Source organism: Opisthocomus hoazin, chromosome 6 (genome assembly GCF_030867145.1).
Source record: "Opisthocomus hoazin isolate bOpiHoa1 chromosome 6, bOpiHoa1.hap1, whole genome shotgun sequence".
Lineage (NCBI taxonomy): Eukaryota > Metazoa > Chordata > Aves > Opisthocomiformes > Opisthocomidae > Opisthocomus > Opisthocomus hoazin.
In genome coordinates, this window is record NC_134419.1 from 58,623,198 (window position 1) to 58,646,264 (window position 23,067).

The following is a 23,067-nucleotide window of genomic DNA, read 5'->3' on the forward strand; positions in this document are numbered from 1 at the left end:
AAAGAGCTTTTTTGACCCCCTTGTGTCTGTTACAGACACAACTTCCTAGATCTTATTTGCTCTTTGGCATTTATGCTTTTGTTACCAGCTTTCTCACAGCAGCCCAGACAGCTGTTTTCCTTGACCTACTGGTGCTAGAAACCACCGAAGAACTCCCATTCGGAGACTTGGTCTTGGCACAAAACCACATGTAGCACTGCAAGCATGCTCATGCCATCAGCAATGAAGGATAAATGCAGCCATCCACCACTCCACGCTTACACAAAATTATCTTTCTCCTTAGAGGACAATCATGATAATGAGCTGCTTCTGCTCTGCACCTCTGCACAGAAACCAACGTGTGTGAGAATGCTGACTTCAGATATGAAGCATTCATAGCAACGCTCAGTGTTGATTCCAGAAGCTCCAGCTTTTAAGGCCCACAGGAATCCTCTCTCCCCACCTCCTGCATGGCACAAGACAGAAATTTCTCCCCATGATTGCTGCATCTGAGCCTAAAGTACCTGCAGAGTCATATCTTCTCACTGCAACAAAGGAGTCGCCCACTTATTCTGATGGTTAACTATCCCTTTATCATTATAAGTGATTTTAACATCAAATTGTTATGGAATGCTACTCTGTTTTGGCCTGCTACACTGAAGAGCCATCAAGTTCCATGTTTACTCCAGTGAAAGTAACTCACTTTGATCATCATCTCACTACTGCAGAGTTTGATTTTTCTCTCACATAAGCCTCTAACGCTTTTTCAAACAAAATGGATATTGTAATGGTATTATCGTCTTTTGGATTTTTTTTGTAGAAAGACTTTATTGCTGCAGTCAATAACCCTGTGTATCACACACAAATAACCAACTACAGTTTAAGAAACTAAAAATAATTCTGCAAGTGGTAATACTGAGAGAACAAACATACGTGAAAAGATTCAAAACTATACATTTAAGTTACTAGAAATTTACTAAGTAAAAAATTCTGCAGAACTGTGAAGTATCTTGTATAAACTATATAACACATGCCAGTGTAAAGTTGTTTAATGTTATACAATCACCTATCTACAAACATTTTACCTAAATACAAGATCAGCTGCAATTTTTAAACAGTTACCTTCTATACAGACAAGTGCTTTCAGTACTTCATTGGAACATACAAACACTGCAATATCTTGAAACTAAAGAACAGTGACAAAATAAAAGGTCCCACTCAGAATTTTTCTTTGCATATCTAATATAACGCTGTGAAAATCCAGCCAGCAATATCCTTGCTTTTGTATTTGCCCTGTTTTGCCCATATTTGAGAGAGACCCAACCCACAGTCACCAACCTCCCTTTCACTGCTGGCCACAATCTCCACAGCAGACTACAACACAAATCTGTATGTTAACACACCTCAGCTTTAGGAGAAATTTGGACCCAGGTCTCACTTTGTAATAGATACTGACCCAGACAAGCACAGGGCAGAAGCATCTGGCTCCCATACGTAGCCATATCCATGCATCATTTGCAAATTTTTCTGAGAAGCGGCACGCCAAGCATACCCCTTCCTTACAGCACTGCTAAAAGGTGGGACTGATGTCCTGATCAGTACACAGGATGGGCAGAAGTGGGCTTGGACAGAGAGTTACTATTGCTTCCTAGGATTTCCCAGGAGCAGCACAGAGGCCTAGCGCTTCTCTAACCCCTTGCAGGCTCAATGGCTTTGCTTCAGTGAAGGTTACAATCTCAGTAACATTCAACCAGAGGAAGCTGTCTCCAGGTCTGTCAATCTTTTCAGAATACAGGGCAAAATTTTAAACACTAGCCATGCTCCCAAAATACAGGGTTACAGTTGAAAGTCCTGAGAATTCGTAGGAATTTAACATCTCATGGTCTCTTACAGGGGATCAACCTTCTGCAGCACACACTTGTATTTCTAACATAATGCATGTTCATGACCTGGCAGATAGACCAAATACGACATTGCAGGGAAATCTCCTTGGCAGAGCCGGTGTTTTTTTGGACAGGATTAAAGTTATTAGAATGGGAGTCTAGTCAGATGTCTACAGCATGGGACATACCACCAAAGGCTCTGGCAATCTAGGGAAGGGGCCGTGGTAGATGGTATTAAGCCTATATTCCCTCCTACTTAAATTCTGGTCTCAGAAAGGTCCCAGGTAACCCAAATGAACTGTGGCCAAGGAACAAGGACTAAAAAAAATTCTGACTTCTATTTCAGCCCTTTCAAAAGCTGCCAGAAGGAAGTGTTGGAAAGCCTGATCTGACAAGGGGTGGTTGTTCCCCTTACTAATAGGAATGATGGAGCTCACCTGAGCTAGCATCAGTGCCTCACAGCTGGAAGCTGAAAAGTCAACAGAACCTCCTTGAGGAGAAGGAAGAGAAAAGCACCATTCTGCCTTCTCACACCATTTGATGGCACCAGGCAGCAGCAGAGAACTTCAGCTCCAGAAGCCCACTGTTAAGACCAAGCAAGAATCAGCATGAGAACTGTGACCAGCATAAATGAAAACCCTTGACAGACGGATCTCTTCTGTGGTCCTTCCTGGTATGAGCATTGCTAAGCAGTATAAAGACTTTAAATATTGGCCTTAACTTTCATTCAGAAAAGTCCTGCTGGGAGAGGGAATAGTTAGCCGCAACACTGGCTAAAACAGTTTCATCCACAAATATTTTTCCCCAGATGATTTTGCTGGAGATGATTTTTCTTCCCAAGTTAAGATACACAGTAGCACAGCAAAACCCTTCAGTATCCTGAATGCACTGAACACTATCTGGCATGTGCCACATGGAGCTTTCAAAACACCAAATGAGATTCCACAGTATTTCACAAAGAATCACATATGACAGTGATTGAAACAGGACCAGCACATGACAGTACGCCATATTGACACTTGTCAGAACATTGGTCAGACACCAGTGCCTCTCAGGTGTGAGCTGTAGAACAAGCACGTTTCTTACCAGAACTTGTCCATTTTCATTTCACCCACTGGCAACAGATCAGATGAGAACGTGCACAGCATCAGTCAGCAGCTGATTGTGTGCATCTTGCATCTGTAACATGAGCATCTCGCAGACATGTAAGCCTCGTGCACTTGGGCGTTTCAGAACATGATGAACGTGTGCAAGACCTGATATTTAACCCACCTGAGTTATCTAGTAAATCTTTTCACAGAACAAAACAGAAAACAAAACAAGACTGTGTTATCTGGGTTCTCATAATAGCAGAGGATCCCCACAGCAGAGTTCAGGAAAGGGCCCGAGTAATTGCACTTTAAATTATGGCAGGCATAGGCAACAACTATACATGCCTATGAAGACTGCTGCCCTGATACTAGCAGGGTGTGCAGGGTTTGTCTGCCTGTATCATGTAAGCATGGGACGCATCCTGACACCAAGCGCAGTACACAAACCCATGCCACCCATGCCAATGCAGCTTTGCTAGGACTGCCTAGAGGTCTGGGTATTTTAAAATATCTCAAGAACAAGGTACCGTGTTGTTCATGCAGATCGCAGTCAGTAAGCTTCAAGTATGAGATCATGCAGAGGCACGCACGCACACACACGCATTTCCTCTAACAGCTCTTAGAAACCACTGGTGTGTGTTCTCTTACCACAGTCCTTTCTCTGCCTTATTTTACAATATTAATTAAGAAATAAATTAATATTATATTTTAAGGAAAAAATCACCAATCTCTTACTGTTATTCTTTGGGAAGTCTTCAAGCAACTACTTATATTCTGAAAGGGACTTGCCGAATGAAAGTTGTACTTGAAAAAGACTAAGTAATACCTGAACTGGAGCCAGGGATTTAGTTCAGTATCGCAAAACGTAAACGGAAGCTTTTACCTAACTGAGAAGTCCAGGCAACTCCTACTAAGAACAACCAGAAGATTATCATTGACTTTACAGAGATTTAGATAGGGCTCAGATTGCAAAAGTCAGCTTTCAGATGCGGAGGCCTCGTGTGCTGACTTTTCATGGGGCTTCATTTCTGCTCCAGTCACATTGACACTTTGGTTAAATGAGAGCCTGAAGCTAGACAGTGATTCAGTGAAGCAGGTTGGTCAAGCAAATTAACAGCAGACACCTCAGGCTTTGGGCAACTCTGTTTAAAGCCCTGCAAACAGATTTTAAAGCTCTTATCATTAATGCTAACTGATTAAAAAGCCAGTCCCAAATTCAAAAGCATAGACAAAACTGTTCTCTGACCACACCATGCATCACAGCAGGACTAAAACCAGGCAGGTATTTTTAAACTCATCCAGTTAATGCAGTATTTACTTCCTAGACTGTGATCTCAGCATCTGCTCTGACAATGTCAAATTCTTGGGTAATTCACACATGACACAGCACTAAAGAAGGAAAACCAATTTCAGCTGTATTGACCAAGTATCTTTTTTTCCATAACAGTTCACATATTTACCAATATAGTAACAAACCCTTTGCCAATAGTTTGGAATGAAAGTTACGTCAGGTATATATCTGGCAGGTATGTTGATGGTCTAGCCTGTTTAAAAAAAAGCAAAACCAATCCCCAAAACTGAGCACTGAAATCATTACACATTGAAAACAAATACTGTACACATCCACCACTCCACACACACAAGTCACAAGTGCAATATCCTTTGAAAAAAAATTCCTCAAAGGAAACCCAAAAAGGCAGAATTTTTTAGTGTTATGTTTAGTAAGATAATGTGGGCATGTGTTGGAAATCACAGATTAGAATTTTTTTAATTTGTTTTTTTCATAAGGCAAGAGGTTTACGCTCTAGAAGAATAGACGGGGTAAAGAATGAAGAAATGTTTTGAAAATGACACATTCTTTCAAGTTCCATGCTCATTTGACATACGTATTACAAAATAAAGATTTTTAAAAGTGCTATATGCTTTGTAAATTTCGTCACAATACATAAAGCAAAATTTTACACCTGCTGCCTAAGACAAAATGTTAGTGGCAGTATTAGTGGTAGATTAGATTCTAGCGCTCTCATTTCCCTCAGTGTCTGGGACATCCTCCTTCATTAGCTTAAAGAACAGACAAACAAACCAACCAACCCCACTCTACGTGTATCTATACACTATACGTAATCATTTAGAGTTATCTTCTAAAGTAATAGACTCCATGAGGTTGATGACAGTTCACTAGCGGCTTGCTTGATACCAAACCCAAGGCTCATTCTACCCCGTATCCTGTGGCTCTTTGATCAGCCAGTACAAGACACAAAACGTTGAGAGGTATGCAACAATGAGACGACATTGACAGATATGTCAAAGGGATTTAAAAAAATTCCAACAAAAAATAAATGTAAAAAAATTCACCCACCAGCCCTCAGCTGTTAGCCAATTTTTAAAAAGGTAGAGCAGTTTGCAGTAAACAATGATATTTTAAATCTTCAAGGAAATACAGAAACACCCCTTCCACCCAGCAATCAGACGTGAAGGATTTCTGCAGCAGAGTCTTCTGGCTCTGTGTAATGTGAAGAGTTTGTGTCTGAACGGTGTACCCCAAGCATTTCTTTACTATCAAAGTTTGGCTCCATTAGTGCAGGTTTTTCAAAAATGTTCTTTTTGATAGTTTCTGGACAGTTTTGTACATATATTACTCGGTTATAAGCTTTAAGTCTCTTCCACAGCTGTATGTACACTTTGCACTGTACATACATGAACAGCAGTCCTCCAGTGAAACCAATAGCCACAACCACCAGCTTAGTCCAAAATGGCCACTCTAAAATCCCTGGAAGAGAGAAAATTAAAAAAGAAAGAAAAAGGACCAGGTCAGTATTGGCTGGACTACATTGGATCTCTCAAAAACATCCTTTAAGGAAACTGTCACAGAGTTTGGGCCATGTAAACTATTGTTATTTTGCCATTTTTATTCGGCCTTCCCCTCACCCCCACTCCCCTTCAAGTCAAACACATGCAGACTTCTACTTCACATATCACACTTATTCTCACCCACCAGAGGAAAAACAAAACAATTGATCCTCTGTGCCTGAGCCCTTGTGCAGCACAATCACAGACAGAGTCAAGGCAACAGCCAGGAATAAGCTTAGGTCCTTTTACACCTGTTTTTAAATGAAGATTGGATCAGATTATGAAAGGGACTCTATGGCATGGTTTCCTCTTCAAAGCAGCAGACTCAGCTCAGTGACCCAAGAACTCTGGGTTTCCTCTTCAAAGCAGCAGACTCAGCTCAGTGACCCAAGAACTCTGTGATTACACAGTACATGGAGTCACAGTCTTTAAACCCAAAAGGGTATGATTGCTTCCATCTAGTCTGACATGTTCATTATGCAGACCAGACAATTTTATCTGCATCAGACCCAGTAACTTGTAGTTGAACTACAGTGTCTCTCCTGACGTAAAACTGCAAGTGCTGGAGATGCTGAAGCATTCTGGCAAGCTTGCCCTCTGTATGAAAAATGACCACAATTACTTTTCCTGAATTTGCCTAGCTTAAACTTTTAGATATTGGATCTTGTTACATCTCTATCAACTATTAAATGAGAGACTGTTCATTTTACACAGCTTCTGCTTACATAGGTCCTTTCTCCACCCAGCTTCTCTCCTCTTTAAAGATAAGTGGCATCACCAGATGGATATGGAACCATGCTGAGTTACCCACCATCAGGTTTCTCAGAGCATAAAATCATGGCCTCCCAAGTATTCAAAGTTTTTACCAAGATACAGGTCAGTGTTCTTTTGGAAATACATAGTAATGTGGAAGGAATGAAAATATTTTAGTCCCAAAAATACAAAGGGCACTGCAATGTGAATACTGGTGAAATCCCACCCATAATTAATACCTGAACCTATGGCATCAGGTGAGCTATCTGATGCCATCTGTAGGCAGTGACAGCATATGCTTGCCCCTATGGAGACGTGAATGTATACCAACCCCACCCCACCCTCCCCAGTTCATTACAGCACTCCCCAGATTTAGAAACCAAATGAAGCCAGCAAGGCAGCACTGCAACAACTACTAATTGTTCACACTAATCCTCCTATTCACATTCAGCTAATATATTTCTTGGTTAAAACAACCTGGAGACAATAAATCTTTGAAAGCATATGCTTTTCGTTATCATATGGAAACCTTACACTGAAAGGCCAACAATTTTAAGCATACGTGGAATAGATGGGGTTGGATGGAACAGAAAAGATTTCATTCAAAGCAGCTTCTTGACTGAAGTAATGAACAATCAAACTACAGCCAAAATGAAAAGTGACAGCAAAACTGTTCAGTTTGAAGTGTGATTCTGCTCTAAAGAGGCTGCAACAGCTTTGCGGATTTGCAGGTTTATTGATGCTCAGCTGCCTCCCCAGATGATGCTTTCCAATCACCAGCAAAACATTTTCCAGCTGCATGTCTAGTTGGCCTGCAATGCTCTGTGAGCAAGGACAGCTTGCCTTCTAATGCGTCCCCACCTTAGCAGATACCCCATCCCTTTTATCCCCACCTTCAGGGACAGCTGAGCTGCCTGAGAAACAGTTTTGTGATAGCTGCAAATTTGCAGCCCAGCACACCCAGGTAAACAGTTTTCAATCTGGTAAGTTTACAGCTAGCATGCTAAAGAACACCTACTATTCAAGCAGTTAAGACATCCCTGCAGCCACTACATGAATTGCAGTGTATCTCATCTCAGTTGCGTGGAGTCCTAAGAATCAGCCTGAATTTCTTCTGCTTCAGGGACAGTCACCCATAAAAAATTTCTCCAGTTTAACACGACTTTCACAGAAAACTTGTGCTAACCCACCTCACAGATGACCGAATGGAAAGAAAACCCTGTTGATTTAGCGTGAAGATTTGGATTTAGGTTCCTCTTATTTCTTCTCTTTTTAAAAACTGTTCTGGTTTTGCTTAGTTAAAAAGTAGGCATAGCAGCAAACAAATGCTTACATCCTTATCTGTTCAGTAAGTGTTCCAATTCAAAACTAAGTTAGCTAAGCCAGTACAATTTTGTGTCTAGCTACGGTGGATTAGCTCTCATATATATACATTTCAGAAGTCCAAAATAAGTTGACTTGAAAGAGACTTCAAAAGCACCCACAGATTAATTTACATTGATTTAACTAAAGCATTTTAGAACAGTGCATTTAAACCAATCCAACCTCAGGCTAATGCTGACTAAGCATAAACGTTACCTGCACACTCATGCTCTGCATCCTCTCTGCAGACCTCTTCAGGACAAATAATTATTCCAAGAGAGTAAGTGGGGAAGATAAGCAACTAACATACCGGTAGTCTGTCCCTGTTTAATCTCTTCAGCGGTCCTGTCTATCAGGACATAGAGAGACCACACAACGCAGGTGATGGCAATGATATGGAATGTTACAGAGCACATGATCTTCCTCCTCTCGCTGGCTGTCATCTGCAGCTTCTCCCACTGACAAGAAACCCAGAAGCAGAGCAAGAGATTAGGTGTTTATTGTAGTTATTAGAGAGTATAAAAAGAGAACATTGATAAGTACAAAAAACAGGCAGGAGACCAGTTTCTCCATAACACAGATTTTAAAAGTCAGACAGCATTACTGCACTGACCACAGCATGTCTGCAACAGCAGGCAGCTCACCCTGCTGTGATGGGAGTGGTCCTGGCACGGGAGGGTATCTTCAGTGCTCAGCTCCGAGCTGGAGCCTCAGCACAATGTCACCGCACCCTGCTTACCCAGGCAGGCACAACTCCTAACACAGGGCCTTGTGCAGTGCAAGCAAGGCTGCTCCTTCCTGTGTTCCCCACTGAACAGCGGGTACCCACAGTCACCGCTGAGCATCATGAGGGGCAAAGGGTACCCTTGCTTAGGCAGGTATTCAATAAAACACTGCAATAAAAGTTGTACATGATCCAATTGACCAGTGCGTGCAAGACATCTCATGCTGAGTTCTGTTAGAGTCCCTCGGTGCACAGTCAAGGCTATTTCGCTCTCAGCTCAAGGCTGTTTAGTTCGCACCTCCTACCTCTGGGGGTTTCATTCAATTTTCATATATATTTTACACTACTTACAGCAGTGACACTCATATTTTATTTTCAGTGTTTCAAGTGCACTTAAATATATGTGCCCTAAGAATGTACAGTAGAACTGGGATGACAGCTTCTGCAAGCGAGAGGATGCAGCAAATTAAATCCCCAGACATGCATCTATCAATAATGTTTATACAGCCCAAACAGAAACCACAAAGTCCAGCTCCTGTCATTTAGGAAAGATACAAACAAACTACACAATTATTAGAGATGCTTCTAATACGCAAGGAATTGTTCAAAACTAGCTTTTATTTTTTTTACCTGAGACATCTGGAAGCTGTTTTTTTAAATTATTTTTTGGCAATTTCCCCTATGCATATGATGAAAGTTTTTGCGTATGGGTTACACATCTCTCAGTGTATCTGCTTGGAACAGAGAGTTAAGGTGGGCTTTTCTCACACTGTCACAAAATATATGCTGGGGCACATAAGCTTCTCATACATGCCTATGAGCTTCTAGAGAGATGCATTTGATGTCTCCTAGAATAATTTGTAGAAAAAGAGGACTTTGAGAAGGAGAAATAATGTGGAAGAGACCGAGGATGTCCTGACTGGTATCACTGAGATCACCCATTATGCTGAATTATTATTTCCACTGCTTCAAATACAAGAATGGTTGAACCCTGAAACGGAGACTTTGTGACCCCCACTGTCTTGCCAACAAACAATCTCTTTGGCCAGTCCAAGCCACATCTCCTGTTCTCGGCATCCAAATCTCATCATGGCACAAGAACTGAGGACTTTCAGCAATGACATGCTAGACTCATGTCATGCTAGAAAGACATATTTTCAATACTGTTAGAAAAAGATTAGACAAAACATTCCCTTTGGATGTTGTGTTTTAAAAAGAAAATTGCTTTTGCACCTAAACAAAGGTGTTTAACTTTGCTAGAAAGTATAAATTATTTGTCAAAATGTAAGCACGTACAATCTATTTGTGAATGCTCTTTACAGAGCCACACGGACTTGTGTTTTGACTAATTTATATTTCTCTTTTATATTCCACAGCTTGAGCTCCTCCACTGGACAGCATCTCCTGTGAACTGCTGGCTCCACAGCCAGCAAACCAGCCCAAACCACCTCACCTCTTCAAGAGATTATGACTGCACGGCAAAAGAGGAGATATTCTGCAAACTATTGTCCTGGGTTTGGCCAGGACAGGGTTAATTTTCACCAGGAGCCAGGAGGGGACACAGCTGGGCGGGCTGATCCCACCTGGCCAAACAGAACAGGGTATTCTATACCATGTGCCATCATGCTGGGTTCTGGTGGGGGGGGAGCTGGGCGGCAGGAACTCTGGAACTCTCTCGTGGATCGGGACCGCACAGCGGTGGAGAGCAGCTCTCTGTGTTGTGCGGTTTGTGTTGTGTTTTCTCCTTACCTGTACCGTTGTTATTACTGTCCCCTTTGTTTGCTGTTCTGTTAAACTGCCCTTATCCCGACCCACCAGTTTCTGCCTGTTTCTTTCCATTCTCCTCCGTACTGAGGCGGGGGGAGGGGTGGCCGCGTGGCCCTTTCGTTGCCGGCCACAGCCAAACTATAACATTAAATCTGGCGCCCAAGCGTGGGGCGGGGGTAATGGCAGGGCTGAGCAGTGTGTGTTGAAACAATTTTCCTAGATTTTGTTAAATATTGTTATACGCATTTATTGTGTTAGTTAAATAGTCGCCAGTAAAAAATGTTTCTGTCTTTGATCAAATGGCTGTGGTATTTGAACTTGCTTTATGTGTTCCCTGTGGTGATGTTCATTACCTCAGGGAAAAGGATCAGGATGACGATTTTGCTGTACTGTATGATATGGACTTATGACATGATAACATCACTGTGCATGAGATTAGGCTTGTATTTGCATGTGGCACTGCGGTCATTTCCATACCTCAGATCCTATGTCTTAGAATTTGTTAATAATCAAACCCACCCTGTGGGGAAAACCACAGGGGATACCTTCCCCCCCTCTTTCACCCCCCCCTGTCTCCTTCAGGATGGTCCTAACGGCTACTGAGAATTTCGAGTACCCATGGGATGCTCAGGCCAGCACTCTCCTATTGTTCTGCCTCCTGAATGGGTTGCAGGTTTAGTTTAGGGTTAAACAAGTAGTTAAGAACATCGTGCAGAGACCTGTCCTGGGGCTGGACAGCTCTGAGTGGCTGGGTGTGTGGGACAGCATGGGCAAGTACCTAAGGCAGTGGACACCCCCGATGTTTTTGAAACTCACCCCTGAGCAAGTACAGAATCCCGACAAACTAGTAAAATATCTGCAAAAAGTGTGCTGCCTGGGAACTCCAGAGAGACACAAATCACCGCAACGTGTGGGGGTCTGGCCCACGCCTACCGAGCTGCCCTGTTCAACACTGTTCAGTGCCCTAAAGAGGAAAGGGGAGAAATGAAGCGGCAGGCACTGCGACTAGTGCTGCCCCTCCAGCCGGCCCTGCAGCCCCTCCAGCCCAGCAGGCAGTCACAGCCCCCCCGACTGGCACCACCGCTGCCACGGCCGCAGGGGCGATCCCGGTTTCCCTGGTGGGCATGGCAACTGCTCCAGCCCCAACTCCAGCAGCAGGCATCGCGGCTGAGCCCAATGACCAACCTGTGCCAGTAGCACTCACCCCTGTAAAACTAAAGAAAGAGGCAAAGAAATCATATCGCTCCGGGAAGGATGACAATGAGCCAGGGTCATTGCGGGAGACAGAAACGGAGGTCATCACCCGGTCCCTGTCCCTGAGTGAGCTGCGAGACATGCAGAAAGATTTCAGCCGCCACCCTGGTGAGCACACTGTCACCTGGCTGCTGCGGTGCTGGGATAACAGGGCCAGCAGCTTGGAGTTAGAGGGCAAGGAAGCCAAGCAGCTGGGATCCCTGGCCAGGGAAGGGGGCATTGACAAGGCCATTGGGAAAAAGCAACAAGTCCTCAGCTTCTGGAGGAGATTTCTGTCAGGCGGGAGGGAGATGTACCCCTACAGTGAGGATTTTGTATATTATCCTGGCAAGTGGACCAATATGGAAAGGGGTATTCAGTACTTGAGGGAATTAGCTGTGAGGGAGCTGGTTTACTATGAACCAGACGATGAGCAGGTACCCACAGACCCAGATGAAGTCCAGTGCACACGGCACATGTGGAGGAAGTTTGTGCGTAGGGCACCATCCTCACATGCCAACTCACTGGCAATAGTAAACTGGAAAGGTGAGGAGGCACCAACAGTGGATGAGGTGGCTGTCAGACTCCAGCAATATGAGGAAAGTCTCTCTTCCTCCCTTGTTTCAGCTGTGGAGAAACTGGCCAGGGAAGTCCGGCAAATCAAAAAGAATAGGTCCTACTCTCCACCTGTACGGGCCAGCATCTCAGCTGTTAGGGGCAGGCATTCCTCTGCTCAGGAAAGGGAACACAGAGGCTACACACCACGGGGCACCCTGTGGTTTTACCTGCGTCACCATGGAGAGGACATGAGGAAGCGGGATGGAAAACCTACCTCAAGTCTAGAGGCATGAGTGCGTGAGTTGCGAGGTGAAACAATCACCAAAGGGGATTCTGTGAGGAAAATTGCTGCTCCAGTTTCCAGCAACCAGCTCTCCAGGCCAGGCAGACAGTTTGATCTTGATTCTGATCCTCTTGAAGGGACCTCCAAGTCATTTTCACAGCAAGTGAGCAGCAAATTCTCTGACCAGGATTAGAGGGGACCTGCCTCCAGCCAGGTGGAGGAAAGGGACAACCGCGTTTATTGGATGGCGTGGATTCGGTGGCCTGGCACATCAGATCCACAAGAGTATAAAGCTGTAGTGGACACTGGTGCACAGTGTACTTTAACGCCATCAGATTTCAAAGGGTCAGAGTCCATTTGCATTTCGGGATTGACAGGGGTGTCCCAGGAGCTGACTGTATTGGAGGCTGAAGTGAGCCTCACAGGGAAGGAGTGGCAGAGGCACCCCATTGTAACTGGCCCTGAGGCTCCGTGCATCCTTGGTATAGACTATCTTAGGAGAGGGTATTTCAAGGACCCAAGGGGGTATCGGTGGGCTTTTGGCATAGCTGCTGTGGAGACGGAAGAAATTAAACAGCTGTCCATTTTGCCTGTTCTCTCGGAGGATCCTTCCATTGTGGGGATGCTGAGGGTTGAAGAACAACAGGTGCCAATTGCGACCACAACGGTGCACCGGTGACAATATCGCACTAATTGAGACTCCCTTCTCCCCATTCATCAGCTGATCCGCCAGCTGGAGAGTCAAGGAGTGATCAGCAAAACTTGCTCACCCTTGAATAGTCCCATATGGCCAGTGAGAAAATCTACTGGAGAGTGGAGACTGACAATAGACTACCATGGCCTGAATGAAGTCACACCACCGCTGAGTGCTGCCGTGCCAGACATGCTAGAACTTCAGTATCAGCTGGAGTCAAAGGCAGCCAAGTGGTACGCTACAATTGACATCGCTAATGCATTCTTCTCCATCCCTTTGGCAGCAGAGTGCAGGCCACAGTTTGCTTTCACCTGGAGGGGCATCCAGTACACCTGGAATCGACTGCCCCAGGGGTGGAAACACAGTCCCACCACTTGCAATGGGCTGATCCAGACTGCACTGGAAAAGGGTGAAGCTCCAGGACATCTGCAGTACATCGATGACATCATTGTATGGGGTGACACAGCGGAGGAAGTTTTTGAGAAAGGGGAGAAAATAGTTCAGATCCTTCTGAAAGCCGGTTTCGCCATTAAGCGAAGTAAAGTCAAGGGACCTGCTCAAGAGATCCAGTTTTTGGGGATAAAATGGCAGGATGGGTGCCGTCAAATCCCAATGGATGTCATCAACAAAATAGCAGCTATGTCTCCACCAACCAGCAAAAAGGAAGCACAGGCCTTCTTAGGTGTTGTGAGTTTTTGGAGGATGCACATCCCAAATTACAGCCAGACTGTAAGTCCTCTGTACCACATGACCCGGAAGAAGAATGATTTTGAATGGGGCCCTGAGCAACGACAGGCATTTGAACAAATTAAACAGGAGATAGTTCATGCCGTAGCCCTTGGTCCAGTCCGGTCAGGGCAAGATGTTAAAAACGTGCTCTACACCGCAGCCGGGGAGAATGGCCCAACCTGGAGTCTCTGGCAGAAAGCACCAGGGGAGACTCGAGGTCGACCCCTGGGGTTTTGGAGCCGGGGATACAAAGGATCCGAGGCCTGCTATCCTCCCACTTAAAAAGAGATTCTGGCAGCATATGAAGGCGTTCGAACTGCTTCAGAAGTGGTCGGCACTGAAGCACAGCTCCTCCTAGCACCACGATTGCCGGTCCTGGGCTGGATGTTCAAAGAGAGGGTCCCCTCTACACATCATGCCACCGATGCTGTGTGGAGTAAGTGGGTCACGCTGATCACCCAGCGCGCCCGAATGGGAAACCCCAGTCGCCCAGGAATTCTGGAGGTAATCATGGACTGGCCAGAAGGCAAAGATTTTGGAGCATCGCCAGAGGAGGAGGTGACACGTGGTGAAGAGGCCCCACTGTATAACAAGCTGCCAGAAGATAAGAAACAGTATGCCCTGTTCACGGATGGGTCCTGTCGCATTGTGGGGAAGCAGCGGAGGTGGAAGGCTGCTGTATGGAGCCCTACACGACAAGTCGTGGAAACTGCTGAGGGAGAAGGTGAGTCAAGCCAGTTTGCAGAGGTGAAAGCCATCCAGCTGGCTTTACACATTGCCAGTCGAGAGAAGTGGCCAGTGTTCTGTCTTTACATTGACTCCTGGATGGTGGCCAATGCCTTGTGGGGGTGGCTGCAGCAATGGAAGAAGAACAACTGGCAGCGCAGAGGCAAACCTATCTGGGCTGCCCCATTGTGGCAAGATATTGCTGCCTATCTGGAGCAGTTGGTTGTAAAAGTCCGTCATGTGGACTCCCACGTCCCTAAGAGTCGGGCCACTGAAGAACATCAAAACAACCACCAGGTGGATCAGGCTGCCAAGATTGAAGTGGCTCAGGTGGATCTGGACTGGCAACATAAGGGTGAACTATTCATAGCTCGGTGGGCCCATGACACCTCGGGCCACCAAGGAAGAGATGCGACATACAGATGGGCTTGTGACCGAGGGGTGGGCTTGACCGTGGACACCATCGCACAGGTTATCCATGAATGTGAAACATGCACTGCAATCAAGTAAGCCAAGTGGGTAAAGCCTCAGTGGTATGGAGGACGATGGCTAAAATATAAATATGGGGAGGCTTGGCAGATTGACTACATCACACTGCCACAAACCCCCCAAGGCAAGTGCTATGTGCTCACAATGGTGGAGGCCACCACCGGATGGCTGGAAACCTACCCTGTGCCCCATGCCACCGCCCGGAATACCATCCTGGGCCTTGGAAAACAAGTCCTGTGGCGATATGGCAGCCCCGGAAGAATTGAGTTGGACAACGGGACTCACTTTCGTAACAGCCTCATAGACACCTGGGCCAAAGAACATGGTATTGAGTCGGTGTATCACATCCCCTACCATGCACCAGCCTCTGGAAAGATCGAACTGTACAATGGGCTGCTAAAAACCACTTTGAGAGCAATGGGGGGTGGGACTTTCAAAAATTGGGATACTCATTTAGCAAGGGCCACCTGGTTGGTTAACACCAGAGGATCCACCAACCGGGATGGTCCTGCCCAATCAAAAACTCAGCGCCCCATAGAAGGGGATAAAGTCCCTGTAGTGCACATGCGGAACATGTTAGGGAAGACACTTTGGGTTAGTCCTGCCTCGGGGAAAGGCAAGCCCATCCGTGGGATTGCTTTTGCTCAAGGACCTCGGGGTACCTGGTGGGTAATGCAGAAGGAAGGGGAAGTCCGATGTGTACCTCATGGGGACTTGATTTTGGGTGAGAATAGTCCATAAATAAATTGTATAAAGTTAATTGTTAAATAACCCTGTCACTGTCTGTTATCACTGTTATAAATGTTATATGTTATACCAGTAGTATTATAGTAAGAATCGTCCAGATTAAAGAAGGATGGACTTTATGATGAAACCTAGCAGAGCACAGCGATGATGGGACTGGACCTGGTTTTCAACAACTGGCACCCAGCAACTTCATCAAGATCAACATCTCCTGCAGACTGTGGGTATGGGCCGCACCAGATACATCAGCCATGAGCTCCGAATGCAGCAAGTGACCGCCCATCACCACACATCATCTCTCCTGCCATGGAAGACCATTACGACAGATGGAGCCTGAAGTCATGGATTAAATGAACTCAACGGACACTTTAGAGTAATGACCCATAGACTAAGGGAATGATATCTGGAGACAGGAGAAGTGGTGGTGATCAACTGGACAATGGGGGACTTGGGCATGACGTAGATTGTATAGAATAAGGGGTGGATAATGTCCTGGGTTCGGCCAGGACAGGGTTAATTTTCACCAGGAGCCAGGAGGGGACATACCGGGCAGGCTGACCCCACCTGGCCAAACAGAGCTGGGTATTCCAGACCATATGCCATCATGCTGGGTTCCGGTGGGGGGGAGCGGGGCGGCGGGATCTCACTCGCGGCTCGGGAGTGCACAGCGGCGGACGGGGAGAGCGGCTCTCTGGGTTGTTCAGTTTGTTCTGTGTATTCCCCTTTTCTGTATCGTTGTTGTTCCTGTTCCCTTTGTTTGCTGTTCTGTTAAACTGCCCTTATCCCGATCCACCAGTTTCTGCCTGTTTCTTTCCATTCTCCTCCGCACCCTGGCAGGGGGAGGGGCGGCCGCGTGGCGCTTTTGTTGCCGGCCGCAGCCAAACTATAACAGCTATGTACTACCCCAGATAGGAAACTAGAATCTGTAGGTCTCTACTGTGTTATTCTGAAGACATATTATGTAGTATTTCCCAGTTTAAAAAGTCAGCATCTCTGGGTTTTTGAAGTGTTGCTATATTAAAAAATTCAGTAGAAAATTTAGATTTACGCCTTCTTTTTCTTCCACTGAAATTTTAAAACGGAGCGTCCCTCTCTTGTCTCCCCTCATCTTCACTTAAACCATGACACATTTTTTTTTCTCATCCTCTTCCCTCAGTAACCTAGTGTTTGAACAGATCAATACACTGTGCTGTGATATAACCTTAAGATGCTGAAGATGTTTAATTCCATTTCCACCCTACAGACAAGCACAAGCCCTATTATTTGTCCCATCCTGTTCATAATCACCAGTTCCAGACTCTTTTCTCCTGACTGACATGATACCATAAAGGCTGAGTTGAAGATACAGTGGCAGCTCACCTTCTGGCTGCAGCTGAACCTCTGAAAAGACTCTTCAGACATATTTGAGAGGTAAATTCCTTCTCCTTCTGTTTACGGCTCTGTCTCTACCTTCTGGCATCTGGTTTCTTTCCCATAGATAACCTGTTCAGATATAACTAATGATGCTGAGCGACTGATTTCTGAAGGTGCCCAACAGGTTTTTCTCACTGGGCACAAATATTCAGAAAATGTTTCCCACCCACTCCAGACAAAAGCAAGCACAGAAAAAACAGCAGCCAGTTGCCAACTATAACAACTCTTCTTACTTGGTATTCTCTAGTGTAATGTCTTTAATGCCCTATGACTGGGCTGTGCAAATTGTTGTCTGTGCAGATAACAGAGCCCACGACAGCCAACACTGCAGCTCAGAGGTACTATGCTCTGTACCAAGGGGCTATCAAGGAAAAATCTGCACTTCTTACAAGGCAATGGTTTGCCACAGTCATAAGCAAAGGTTGTCCTATCAACAGGACTGCTGAGCTATATACTTCGCAGACTGCACACCCCTGTAAAAGTCAAAGACGTGTTTGAAATCTGCTCCATTTTCTGCTAGGAGTCACTTTTAGGAACTGGACAACTTCTCATTACAGTTTTCGGATGGCTGCAGTCTGGACTTCCCACCCCACATCATTTAGGCTCATCATAATTGAGTTTAACATTTCTCATTTATTCTAGACTGAGACATTTATTCAGACTGAGGTTTTTGTTATTAACTTTTTCCACTTTCATAGATGTGGCAAGATTTGTCTGTGCTAAGAATACCAGTGACTTCCATCTCAAAATTCTGATGGTAAACACCAGCTGAAGTTGAAAGCCTGGAGGATGTGGGAGAACAAAAAGGATGCAAGTGCAAAACTAGCCTTACAATGCAAGCAGCGTTTAAGTACCTATACTTGAAGTCACCAGATTTATGAAAGGTACTTTTCTATAAAACAAAAATACTGGTTCTAGCAACCTGAAGTACTAAAACCAAGTCATTCACAGTCTAAGAACCTTCTTTTACTTTCAAGGTAATATTTTCACTAAAATTATTTATTGGTGAACCTTCTTTTACTTTCAAGGTAATATTTTCACTAAAATATGTTGGTGCCTTTAAAAAGAAAAAAACTACAAATTTTAACCATATTACACTCAGGAAGTGTGATTTGAAGTAGGTTTAACCTGAAATCCTCATATTTTCAAGAGAACTTAAAAGCCATGCGGATCTTGGAGCATCAAACTAGAGCAGGTAACAGTAACACAAAACTCCATACTTAAATAAAAAGCAACGTGGATAACTGCAGAGCAAATACCTTTGTGCATCAGCTCTAAGATGTAACTGTAAAGAAAAAAGTCAGGTTGCTGCATGCACATATGTGTATGTGTGTACATTTACACACAGATAGCTGCCCGGCTACAATAGCTAACTCTCAGCGCTGGATTCCACTGACATTAATTTTTGCTAGGCCGAGTGTTACTTTAAATCCTTCTGCACCTATACAAAGCTGATCAGACTTACTACAGAGCCACAGAAACACGATAAATACGTGGAGGTTGCTGCAGGCTCACAGGCAAGGACTGCCTCTTTTCAGTGTGAATCTGTGTTTAAGAAGGCATTTCTCTGGGGAAGCAGGTCTTGTGCCTACCTTTCGCAAAGGCTTCAGTTTTGTCTCCATGATGAACTCGTACTTGCACAGTTCACAGCATCGCGTATCTGAGCTCTTAATCCATTGCTGCAGGCAGGTTTGGTGCACAAAATGAAGACTTCCTGTGCAGTGACAGGGGGTTATCAAAGGGCTCTCATCATCTCCTTCACAGTGACATATCCTGAATCAGAAGCAAAGCTGCTCATTAGAAGAAGAGGAAGCAGAAAGAATGTGGAAGAGGCATGTAATGTCTGTGATCACACACGGTTGTCCACTGAGGATCCCAAGACATACATATCAAAGGAATATGTTCCATAAAGGAGCTAAAACTAAAGAATTCCCTTGCTGCACAAGCACATACATAGGCACAAAATAACTGAGCACAGACACTGCTAACTAGACAGCTGCTTTCTAATAGATGACGCGGACACACAGAGCCTGACAGAAATGCAGTAACCAAAAGAAAAATCAGGGTAAGAAATGACGACGCTTCATCTAGAACAACAGCACTTAACTGAAAATAGTATTTAAACAAATCAGGCAGCACTTCTCAAGACAAAATGTGCACAGAGAGGTATAGCTACTCACGACTTACAATCTGAAACAGAAGATAAAACAAAATTCCCAAACCAATGGTGAAACAGTCTATCCCAGTATCCTGAAATGTTAACTTAGACAGCCTGGATCTTGCACAAAAGAAGTGGTTATTTCTAGTGCCAGCTGTTAAGAGACAGATCCACACTGCGAAGCTACAGCACTGAATCTCCCCAAAATACACCTACTGTAAACAGACTAATGGTTTTGCTCTCCAATTCTTACTTTGCAAGAGCTGCTAAGGAAGCACCAGCTCTGCAAAATTCCCCATTTCCTTCACTGCCTAACTGTGCAGACAGCAAGGACACATGATATAGTGTTACTACCAGGTGCTGGCATTTGATTTCCAGCTTCAATTTATACACCACCATTGGGCTACATCAAATATCACTAAATCCTTCCAACTGTGTAGAAGAAGTCATGAATTGAAAGGGGGATGTAAGAAGCTCAGGGAATGAATATAAGTTACTAAGCATATGTGAAGTACATCCTGGCATGCTGTCATCCCTGTCTATTACCGAAATCTCTTACTGATGTGTAGCATCTTGCCTCTTGTGACCTTGCTGACAGCTGGCAAGTGGAAATGAAGGAGTGGGTGGATTGCAACAGTGTCTCCTTGATGACAAGCCAGTACGGAACTAGATTTTGCTGGTAACAAGGGGGGAAATCAAATAATATTGGCAAGCAGTAACAAAGCCAGCTTCAGAAAGTGCTGTCAGGGAGGAGAAAGATTAGGATAGTAAAGTGCTAGGCAGAGGGATAGGACATTTGCTCCCGTACTTGGTGATTCCTGCTCCTTGGCCACATTTTGGAGCTAGGATGGGGCAGATTTGCAGACAAGTGACCATGAAGACACTGGCTGTTCCCACCACCTGTGCACACGATTAAGTTGGAACAAGGACATCCATCCTTTTTGGACCTCACACTATGGACATCATACAGGTCCACCACTAACACCCAGCGCTCAGATCCCCCTTTCAAAAGCCTTTTACAAATAAAAAAATGTGGTGGGATACAAACTATGAGGAAAACATAAAAAAAAAAAACAAAACACCCTTAAGCTACCTTAGGCTGTATTGACCTGATCTCAGCAGCAATTTTCAAACAGTCTGCCTTCCTCCTGACTCCTCACTCTCTGACCAAACCAGCAGTGACTGTCAGGACAACACATTGCTCATTAAAAGCTAAGATATGTTCAGCTTGGCCTTTAATATGCTTAGCCAATTCTTTCATGCTATTCCCAGTTTGGTCACTGATAAGAGAAACATACCATCTCAGAACCCCAAACCTGAAACAAATTGAAAGAAAATTTATTTGACTCCAAAGGAAATTCTTTTGCTTAGTAGCCTTGTTAAGTGCATCAGAGGGGTGCAGGAGAGCAGAGAGAAGGCTGCATGATTCAAATCTCATATACTAAAGCAAGGTGACAGGGTGAAAGAAAAGACAGAAACAGCGTAAAGGTAGGGAAAAGCAGAATGGTCACCGATGCATATGGGAGGGCTGGAAGGTAGGCGGTTCTCTGGTAAACCAACCTGCAGGTATCCCCCGATGTGGACACAGGGGAGAGAGAGGGGAATTTTTCTGAGAGGGGCGAAGGGCAGTCAAGGTCACTGTCCTTCTCAACTGAACAGAGTGGTGCCCGCTGCTCTTTTGTTTTCAGTTTCACTGAGGTGCTGTCCTCAAAGACGTCATCATCTCCCATATCATCAGAGCAGAAGTCTGTGCTTTCCACCAGCATGCTGGAGGATTTCTCAGCTTGGAAGTGACTGGAATAACTCTCAAGTTCATGGAACTTATGCAGGCTGTTGGTGCTGGAGGTGTGGGAGAAGGAAAAAAGGTAACGCAACAGTTTTTTGCTCCTTGAGGTATCATAGTCCACTTTGTCCTCCAGCAAGGGGATATGCACAGCGCTGTGGTTCTCTGCTCCTCCCGATGCACACGAGTAGTTGGAAAGGGAAGGGATGTGGGAGTGCTTAGAACTGCTAAAAGAAAGAGGCCTGAGATTTAGTAGTTTCCTCTCTTTAAGATGAAATTTGTTAATCCTTAAACACTGCTCTTGAGTCGGGATCAATTTGCCTTCTGAGTGTGTTCGCTCCACATATTCAAAGCACTCTGTGGTGCTCTGTGCCTTCTGGTCCATGTCATTGAGGGACTTGGAGAATTTCAGAGTGCGGGTGGGCTTTACATTCTTAGTAGACCTGAGTGCCTGGCCCCGATCCTGCCCACAGGAGTTTCTCTTTGCTGCACGTAATGTGTCCTGACAGATTAGTGTCACAGTGACCCCTTGTGTCAGAGGGCTCTGGCAGTGAGGATTTTTCAAGACAACAGCAGACTGTACCGGACTGTGATGACAACACTCAGAAAACACTGCACTGGAACTGCATGCAGAACAGTGGGATAAAAGCACAGAAAGTGAAAAACAATTACATAAGAGAATACGTATAATCAAAAGTGAGGAAATGAGAATTATGGCTAGTGTGGGAATGGCAAACATAGCGGGGTCAAATAGTCAGTGGGATTCAACAAAGCAGTGTTAAGATAGCAGCCGAGCCAAACAAATGGGATGCTTTAAATGAGAACCCCACATCGCTTATTTCCCCATACAAGTGATTTTTCAGTTTTGGTTTTGCTTAATTTGAACCTCACATGGGCCTCACTCACTGTAGCCATTCAAACAACACACTTTACCTGCAGATGTCCTGGCTGGATGGTGTAACGGAAGTCCGAGAGAAGCTATGAGGGGCAGACACAGAGGTTGGACTTCCAGCCTGCAATGAAATTAAAACAAACTAACAAACAAACAAAAAGCAAGTCACAAGTTGGAAGAGTTTATGCACAGCAATCTCCTTCAGGGTTAAACACAGCATACGGAGTCAGATATCACTCTATATCAGATATTCAAGGGCTAGTTGCAATAAAGTGGCATTAGCGTCAAATGATAAAAAGGGAGGTCACACAGCCTCATCCTCAGAAAAGTAGTAATCAGAACAGAAACATTTGCCCCCAAGGTCAAATGCAGTCATCTCTGGAGTGGAACCTGCCAGCTGTCAAACACTGCACACAACAATAGCTCAGGAAATGAGCAATGCTACAGTAATTACAATAATTAAATGGATGTGCGTGTATAGACTAGCCAGAATTTAGCTACCACATAACAGCTAATCCTTCCACTTCTAATGATGACAAGAGATTAGAGGCTTGGGGTTTTGTTCCTTTTTTTTGTCCCACAAGACAGAATCATCAGTAATTCAGTAACTCAGACATTATTTGGGGACTTATTTTCTTTACTAACATATGCACACGAGCACCATCTGCCAAAACAGACCATTCCCTGAAGTACTCTATGTAACTTGCAAGGCATTTCATCCTGCTCTTACTCTGACAGGGTCTGCCCATTTCTTTTTCTATGCCTCTTGGAGAAGATGTGTGGCAGCAGTTACACTGGTAAGACCCAACAAGAGCACAGAGAGAAATAGAGTAACAGAAGAGTTCAGAATTCATCTGAACTAACTAAAAAAAAATAAAGCTAAGTTCTTGACATATTTAACACTTAATAGACAAGACTCTAAAATCAATATGGTAAGAACGATAATTGTCTCAGAG

At 44.7% G+C, this 23,067-nt stretch overlaps 2 protein-coding genes across 8 annotated transcripts in view; both read right to left on the reverse strand.

Moving 5' to 3' along the window:
* The window catches only part of ALOX5 (arachidonate 5-lipoxygenase), a 44,250-nt gene extending 41,875 nt beyond the window's left edge, over positions 1 to 2,375 (reverse strand). The window contains exon 1 of the mRNA XM_075423301.1: positions 2,300 to 2,375. The gene's annotated coding sequence lies outside the window, so the exon portion shown is untranslated. The remainder of the gene's footprint in view (positions 1 to 2,299) is intronic.
* MARCHF8 (membrane associated ring-CH-type finger 8) overlaps positions 1,013 to 23,067 on the reverse strand; it is a 118,563-nt gene continuing 96,508 nt past the window's right edge. For 5 of the 7 annotated variants that reach the window (XM_075423309.1, XM_075423304.1, XM_075423308.1 and 2 more), the window contains 5 exons: positions 22,153 to 22,232; positions 20,997 to 21,446; positions 18,871 to 19,051; positions 8,229 to 8,376; positions 1,013 to 5,723 (listed from right to left, as the gene is read on the reverse strand). In XM_075423309.1, coding sequence (XP_075279424.1) covers positions 5,419 to 5,723; positions 8,229 to 8,376; positions 18,871 to 19,051; positions 20,997 to 21,446; positions 22,153 to 22,232 — 1,164 coding nt within the window. In that variant the 3' untranslated portion in view covers positions 1,013 to 5,418. Of the gene's footprint in view, positions 5,724 to 8,228; positions 8,377 to 17,189; positions 17,348 to 18,870; positions 19,052 to 20,996; positions 21,447 to 22,152; positions 22,233 to 23,067 lie in introns of those variants that run through there. The other 2 variants (XM_075423311.1, XM_075423310.1) reach the window with 2 other exon arrangements.